The 9,107-nt window shown below is 39.1% G+C and overlaps 1 protein-coding gene across 1 annotated transcript; it reads left to right on the top strand.

Annotated features, from left to right (window-relative positions):
• Positions 1-1,777: 1,777 nt before the first annotated feature.
• LOC142490756 (uncharacterized) lies at positions 1,778-4,715 on the top strand. Its single transcript, XM_075593176.1, has 3 exons — positions 1,778-1,912; positions 3,304-3,381; positions 3,745-4,715. Exons 2-3 carry the CDS (start codon positions 3,333-3,335, stop codon positions 4,713-4,715), a joined length of 1,020 nt encoding a protein of 339 aa, XP_075449291.1. The 5' UTR covers positions 1,778-1,912; positions 3,304-3,332.
• The last annotated feature ends 4,392 nt before the right edge of the window (positions 4,716-9,107 follow it).

The raw sequence follows: 9,107 nt of genomic DNA, 5'->3' as shown, positions 1-9,107 counted from the left end.
CATAGGCTCCAGGAACTGAAGATGATCTCCCACGGTAGAACTTATTACCTCTCCCCCCAGTAAGGTCACGCCCCAGGCAGGGGGTATATAACAACAGGAACGATTTAGGGCCTCATGCAGTAAGCGACGATTATGTGAAATCGGCAAGCTTATCGATTAGTCATGTTATTGGCGTTTTTCCCTCTCCGTATGCAGTAAGTGCCGAATACATTCAAAATCAACCAGAAAACAAATCCGCCCACTCTCACGATGATGAGCCGATCACACACAGGTGTATCGGCGTGCGTGGCGGGGTGCTGTTAGGTTGCACAATCACAAATCTTGCTGAATCAGGCGAAACAAGCATGTTTTTGATTGCGCGCCATATTTAAAGGCAACGTGTACTGCTAATCATTCTCTGTGTTGTTGGGAGTGAGAGAGAGAGAGAGACGCACAGAGCTGGACGATTGAAGATTTGCATATTGACTGAGAGACTTGTTGTGTATTGGGTGAGCTTTGTCCTTTGTTGTTTTGTTTACATCTTTGTCTTGTTTTATATGTGGAAGTGGGTCGTGTGATTGCCTGTACATTTCTTGTCTGTTTTTTGTGAGTGCTGGAAGTATGCCCGCAAAGCGTGGGAAGAGTGATGCTGGTGGGAGTGGGAGTGCTACTCGTGCGAGTACGCGTCGGAGTGAACGTTCTGTTCAGGGGAGTGATGTTGCTGGTGCACCGAGTGGTGTTGCTGGGAGTGGGAGTGCTGTTGTTGGGAGTGGGAGTGCTGGTGCTGCGAGTGGTGTTGCTGGGAGTGGGAGTGCTGTTGTTGGGAGTGGGAGTGCTGTTGTTGGGAGTGGGAGTGCTGTTGCTGTGAGTGGGAGTGCTGGTGCTGGGAGTGGGAGTGCTGTTGCTGTGAGTGGGAGTGCTGGTGCTGGGAGTGCTGGTGCTAGGAGTGTGAGTGCTGGTGCTAGGAGTGTGAGTGCTGGTGCTAGGAGTGGGAGTGCTGGTGCTAGGAGTGGGAGTGCTGGTGCTGGGAGTGCTGCTGGTGGCGCAGTTGCTGATGGGGTGTCTGGTGGTGGCGTGCTTGCTGGTGGCCAGCTTTTGGAGGCTCTTCCATTGGAAGAAGGAGAGTCCAGTCAGCACCAGCCAAGCTCTGACCCTAAACCTGCTCGGAAAAAACGTGTGGAGAAGCCACGTAATCCTCGCTTCAATGACCAGGAAAATAGGGCTCTTGTCACTGGCATTCTGGAGCACTATGACAGTCTCTATGGACATTTAGTAGGTAAGTGTAACTTTACATTTATTATTCAAATACATGTGATCCTAGGTCATCTGAGTTTTGTTCATATGCAAATATGGGTACACAATATCTTTCTATGTTCATTAGTGTGGAAACACAGCTTTTTATCATGCCTTACAAGGACAAATAAACACAGGCGGTCAATTTGCCAGAACTGCATACAATATGAATGCAACCTTGCTTACATGTATAGGTTTAGTAGTGAATGCTCATGTGCTGCACATATTACACATAAAACAGCATGTTTGCTATCTCTTGGAACAGCTAGCAGTGTAGGAAACTGGTGCTTATATTATTATTAATTTACCTCATATCTTTTATATGTTTTTCAAGGGCGGACAAGTGCAGCAAGCAAAAAAGAAATGTGGGACACAATAGTCATTGGTGTCAATGCCTGTGGGAATAGTGTCAGGGACAAGTATCATTGTCGGAAAAGATTTGATGATATTAGGTCCAAATTGAAAAAGAAAATACAAGACCAACGCGTGCATGCTACTGGCACTGGAGGTGGGCCCACACCACAACGTCTCATATTGACTCCATTGGAGGAGCTGCTTCGGCCAAAATTACTTACCGTCGTCGTGGAAGGCTTGGCTGGTGACCGTGACATTGGAATTTATCCGTCACAATTTCCAGCAGGTGATAAATATTACTGTACTAGGCGTGTCGTTGCTTACAGTTATTTTGCATATTTACACTGCTTTTTATACTGTCTTCACAATATAAGCATACCTGCATCTATATATGTATATGTCTGATTCTGTATATATATATCTCAAAATAGACATATATGTAGTAGTCCTACTAAAAGCAGTAACTAATATAGCACGTGCCATTGCGTGCTCATTTACATGTGAATTCCCAAAATGCATAGCTGCAGTGGAAGCAATTGATGGTGGGCGAAGATGGGGAACAACAGGGTAGTACACATGTGTAACACATGTTCATGAGAAATTATTAGTAGCTACAGGTACAGAACAGAAATATGTATCATATTATTGTGTATTTTATTGATTTTACTCCGACAAACATGACATTACTGCCTATTTTAAGCATGCATCAAAGAAATTGCATGTAACGGCCTACAAACATCACTGGCACTAACACATCTATAGTTGCTTATGAAAAGGTCCATTTTTGCTTTATGTCATATACAGACAGCATAATGAGGCACACGTATCATATGTTATGTCATTGTTTTCATAACTTAAACACTGCAGATGACTACTTAGCTCATCTACCATTGTGTTAAAGCAGCTGCAATTAATATCTCATCACAGCATACACTTCAACAGAGGGGGTGGGGTTCAGCACACACACTAATTACAGCCTCATTTCACGGTCAACTTAGTTCACACCATTTGCACCTGTTTCAAGTCATTGAAAGGTGTGGCTGATTAGGCTTTTTGGGGAAGGGAATACCTTTCTTACAACCTGAATAGCACAACTGAAGTTAATCACACTCATTTGAAAGCTTAACTCTAGCTACTAAATGCCCCAACAACTCATTACTTATCAAAGCGTACGTCACACATTAGTTCACTCATATCTATAGTTGAACTACTATGAAAGACACATTATCACACACTGCATGTGTTGTCTTGTTGAGTCACAGCCACATTCAGGTGTGCCACATCTTCGATTAATGTACCACACATATCATCTACCAAAAACAACACTTTTTGCAATATGACCACCTTCATGATAACCATTGTGAATGGTCATCTCATGATAGTTATGTACATTATGATACTGATATCACTACACAACATATGATTTTTATGTACTCATTTAATCTATTTATCCTCACGCATTACTGCAGAAACATAGTATGTTGTATGTTAGGGAACTCAAAAATTCTAAGTACACAGGCATGTACAGTGTTATTACAACTATTTATGTTCACTTTCACACACATTTTCGGTTAAGGAACTGATGTTGTTAGTTAATCATAAATACAGAACATACAATAAGTGTTTGTTCAATATTTACACATGTAAATGTAAAACTTATGTTATTGTTATATATAGTTGCCCCTGGAGGACATGTGTCACCTGAGATGGAACAAGTGTCTTCACCTGGGTCAGCCAGCTCAACACTACTAGAAGGTGAGTGTATCATTTGCTGGCCATATAATATGTGCTCTTCTATATGTTATGTTGTCATGTGCATTATTTGTTTTGCACATCTTCTTTAAATAGGATTACTTAGTGTCAGTGAAAATTAAGTGTAAGGCAACATGTATTGTGTTAGTGATGTTAATTATCATGTAGGACTTCTGAGTTTAGAGCAACTTTTCATTCATTCATATTTCATACTGAGTCCAAACATTATTCGTAAGTCAAGGTAGTTTTTAATGAGGTTATAAAACGTATGCTAACATGTTAGGTGTTACTTAGGACATAGTACAATTACATAGTAACACAGCATACATTAACATGCCATTTAATAATGTGTACATTTCTTTTTAGAACATCATGGTGATGAGGATGATGAGTATGATGAGGATGACGCCACAGAAGAGACTGAAATACAATCATGTGACCATGAAGAGGTGCCAATAGAAACTGTTGTACCGCCAAATCGTCCATCAACTTCCACATACGATGCAATTGTAGCTTCAGAGGGAAAAATAGTGGACGCAGAAAATCGTCGCCATTCAGACATGATGACAGTGCTGGAAAGGATGATTGGACTGCAGGAAGAAACAGTATCACAATTGGCACATCTCCACAGAGTCTTCATTGAAGTGCCTAAACAGTTGCAAAAAATCAACACCTCATTCGAAGCATTAGTTGTTCAGCAAACACAAGCTAATTACTGGAGAATGACTAATGTACCACAATTCAACACCTCCCAGCCAGGATCTGTTCATGCAGGTCAGTTTTCACCACATTCATCTGATATTCATTCACCAGGCCCAAATGTTACCGGTCAAGTAGCAGACATTGCTGTGCAGGTTCCTGATGACATCCTACCGCTGCCATCTGTACAAATTCAGCAGCAGACACCTACAAAGGAGGCGACAAAAACAAAACAAGACACACATGAAACAGACCAACCATCACTTGTGCAGTGTCTACCAACTTGCTCACATGTGTCACTGGGCACAAGCCCTGTCCGTGAACAGTCACTACCCAAAAGCCCTGTAGGTGAGTCGCTGCCCAAAAGCCCTGTAGGTGAATCGCTGCCCAAAAGCCCTGTAGGTGAATCACTGCCCAAAAGCCCTGTAGGTGAGTCACTGGCCACAAGCCCTGTAGGTGAGTCACTGGCCACAAGCCCCGTAGGTGAACAGTCACTGGCCACAAGCCCTGCCCGTGAAGTGCCAGAGGCCACTCAAAGTGGCTCTGTTGTGCCTAAAGTTGGTGGCAAAAGAAAAAGGAAAATTCAAGAGACAACAAGCAGGCCTGTTACTCGCTCGCAAAAGGAACAAAAAAAATAAATGTTATAATTCAGAAAATATGTCTTTGGCCTTGTTTTGTTGACTTCAGATTATCTAATTACTATTGTATGTATGCTGAAGACTGTGTTGTTTCCAAACTTTCAACTATGTTCTTGTACACGTGAAGTTTTGGAAATGTTAACACTCATAATTAATTGTGTTATAAATATTTATGTTGTAATCGTCTGTTCAGTAATGGTCCACCAGGAGCCAGTTGCTAAGTTTAGAGAAGCTGCCATTGACTTTGCAGCAAAACATTGCATTTGGGTGTGTTAATTGATGTAAGAATTGCATATGCATATTAGTCACATGCAATTATTAAAACACCTAAGTAAGTGCAAACATCTTTCTTGTACGTGTACAGCAGGATTATGTGTAAATTATTACTTACCTTTGCCTTGCTTGGCCATTGTAATTTTGTCCTTTAATCAGTTGTGTGTTCGTTTCTATAACATCTCAGAATGTATAATAATATATATACACACACACACACACACACACACACACACACACACACACACACACACACACACTGAGTGAGTGTGAGTGTGAGTGTTTGAGTGTGTATATATATATATGTATATATGTGTATATATATATATGTATATATGTGTATATATATATGTATATATGTGTATATATATATGTATATATGTCTATATGTATATGTATATATGTGTATATGTGTATATATATATGTATATATATGTATATATATATGTATATATGTGTATATATATATGTATATATGTGTATATATATATGTATATATGTGTGTATATATATATATATATATATATATATATATATATATATATATATATATATATATATAGTACTATATAAACTGGTATACACAAACTAATACACTTCATGCTTCCTTGTGAAAGCACACTATTTTAATAATACAGGCCTAATGTTTGAGAAATATCCTAAGTATGAGACTCTAACAGTATTGTGCTTAAACAAATGTTTATTACTTAATTCAATCATGTTTCTCACCATTTAAATAGGTTTCATACAAGGTATACTTAATGCCATCAATGTTGTGTGTACTCCTGCAATATAAAAAAAAAAAAAATATTATATATAAATATATATATATTTTTATAAGAGATATATTTATATATATATATATATATATATATATATATATATATATATATATATATATATATATATATATATATATATATATATATATACACACACGTATTTAAACTCATGCAGACAGGGAGTTAACCAGACTTTCACATACACACAGAAATGTAAGCGGGGAAAAAACATTTCATTTTGCAGGTGTGTTTTTACTGATATGCCTGGCTAAGAAATATTTTCACACACTGGTCTTTGTTAGTTTTCAAAAAAACACTATGTGAACGCATTCACAGTCTAGGGATGTTTTTCACAAACGAGATAAAAGAAGGAGAAATGTTTCTCCCACAGTCCCATATCACGAACCACAACTGTTAACCCAATTAGACAAACAAATCCAATTGGCGTTTGAAATAAGGAGTCAAAGTAGTTAGTTTTGTTGACCTTGACAAGGAAAAACAGGAGTTTGTTAGCCATTCAGCACATTCATTTTGATGAGCAAATAACACAGACCTGCACACAGCTTTTGTGCTACTCAGACATGGCTGATGAATTCGTTAACAATATTAATCCCCTTTTAGGGTATAAGTACATGATCTGTGAAGCCATCTTGAACAGTCGCGGACAGAAAGCAAGCACACGCCAAATCGATGATTTCATTCGAGCAAAATATCCTTATTACCAAGACCGTAAGCATGCACGGAATTTTAATTCCTCAATAAGATTCACTTTATCAAGTAATGACTTTTTTGAACGTGACCAGGATAAGCTACAACACACCTATGGTTTCTGGAAGATTGCCCCGGAAAAACAATTTATCCTGAAAGACGGCACTTATATTGTCGTGAAAGGCATATTTATTCCTAATGGCAATAGCAATGTATCCGCTACTACTGATCCGTTTGAATCGATACGTGCTGCAATATCTGCAGCCTCCATTCCTGAAACCCACATTGTACAAGAACAAAAGTACTATGATTATGTACCAAGCCTTTCAGCTGAAATTGCATTGGAATGGGAACCGGAAGAAATGAACCTACCTCCCGACCAATTATTTGAAGAAAGCAGTGGCGATTCCTATGAGCGCATCCTGGAGGAGATATGTGCCATACTGGATTCAGCGGTTGGGTTAAACGTGGATGAAAATGGCTTGCATTTCTGGAGCGACCAGTTGCAGCCAGGCGAAGAGTTAATTCTAGAAGAATGGTAAATATAACAATCGTTATGCGTTGACTCTGCGTTTAAATTTTTTTTTTTTTTGTAACCACCATTTTCACTTTCAATGCGTGGATACAGCGTAACATTGCAGACTGCATAACATGTAGCGATCACAAACAAATTGTTTCCTAATACAATATAGTAGGACCTGAAAGAGTAGTACACATTGCTGACGGAATAAATATACGTACTTTCCTATCCCTTTAAACATATTAGCAACATTTTACCATTACTCTAACACATACCTGTTTTGTTATCATGCAACATCTACAACATTGAAAACCGGGTCCACCACGTATGACGTGGGACCCTTGTCATGGGCCAAGGCGTCCTTAAAAAGGATTAGTGATGTAAGTCCCGCCCCCAAGCGACGTGCGCGCCTCAAAGCCTATTGGCTGTCATGTTTTGTTATAGTAACGGTAACTGCAGTGTGTGATGCGTGCGGCTCAGTGTTTGTAGGCGTACCCTGGGCGTTAGCCGAATGTTAATTGAGTGGGAGGAGTGTTAGCGTGCGTTTCACGCTGGCTTAACATGACGTCACACGTATTGCATTTGCGCATTGTGTTATCGGCCGTGCTTTCTGTTCAAACACGTCTGTTTAAAAAGAATACAGATGTACTCGTTTAGAACGAATGTAGTTTCGTCTTCATTGTATTTGAAATAAAGATGTTATGTTTACTGGTATTTTCAACATGTATTGAACGCACAACGTACGCTTTGTTTTGCGCATGCGCTAACAGTTAGTGGAGCCAAGCGTGAAGTGCGTGCGCACACAAAGATGTGCGCGCACATCTTTCAGTATACAGGCAACGTTCACTTCTTATACATAGTTATGCCTGCTACAAATTTAAAGAAACATTACATACTGATGAACAGTTTTACTTCTAACATATAAGTGACTGACGTGTGTATCTACACAATCATATAGAGCTGCGTAACGCGTTGTCACGGATGCATATCTAGTAAGGTGCCATCTTTGACCATCATGTGTTTGCTGTATTTCAGAGATGTCGGGGAAGATACAATCGGATCAATGTATGATTTCAGAAGAGTCTACCTTTATATGAGATGATTGTGAGGAGGAGCCACCGACTACTATACTACATATGGAACTAATTTTATATTGCTTGCAGCGCTTATTAACAAACAATTAAAAATGTGATACCCTTATGCCTATATTGCATAAGCACTTAATTAACATAATGATGTTGCAAAAGAGTGCCTCATGAATTTTTATTGAGTGTTCTTTAATGACTACTAACATTTTATGACATGGTGTGTTTTATATATAACAACCATTCCCACTCTGCTAACACATTTGTGTATTCTAATATGTAATGGAACGTATGACTGTCGAAACTATGTAACAATAATAATAATAATATGAGCATGTTCATGTATAGGGCTGCTAGTTGTACGCAGCGATTTACAGACACATGTTTCAGCCTGAGGTCCCTGGCCCGTGGAACGTACAAATGTTTTTTTGCCGCATGAGGCACAGGGAGATAAAGTGACTTGGCCAAGGTCACAAGGAGCCCACACCGGGAATTGAACCAGACTCCCCTGCTTCAAACTATCAGTGCCAGTGTGTGTCTTTACTCAGTGAGCCACTCCTTCTCCCAATGTAAAGGACACTTACAACCAAGTAGCCATTTATTTTTAAAATCTCTTGTTACATGGGTATGTAGATAAAATGGTTTGGGACTGTAGCAAATAATGTTACTGGCCAGATGTTATGGTCCCCTCCAATGCATGATGTTCTGAATATGACATCACCATCATGTTATGAAGTACGTTTCTGTGTATATTTCATTAACCTAACTAACTATAGTTTACTGTGTTTATTAATCGTTTAGAAATACATAGTATAGTCAATATGATGATATAAGCTACCATAATAAAGCTGGTGTTATCATTTGTCGGTGTTATACATGGATCCTACACCAATTGATAGAGACACAAACAGTTGTCTTAAAAAGTGTGTCTATGCTAGTGATGAATGTGCTCCCGTAAGTAAACAAATAAGTACAGTTATCCCCTTTTCTCCAACCACCTCTATATTACATTAATGGAAATTAT

Source organism: Ascaphus truei, chromosome 3 (assembly GCF_040206685.1).
Source record: "Ascaphus truei isolate aAscTru1 chromosome 3, aAscTru1.hap1, whole genome shotgun sequence".
In the NCBI taxonomy this organism is placed as follows: domain Eukaryota; kingdom Metazoa; phylum Chordata; class Amphibia; order Anura; family Ascaphidae; genus Ascaphus; species Ascaphus truei.
This window is presented reverse-complemented; position numbering and strand designations above follow the sequence as displayed.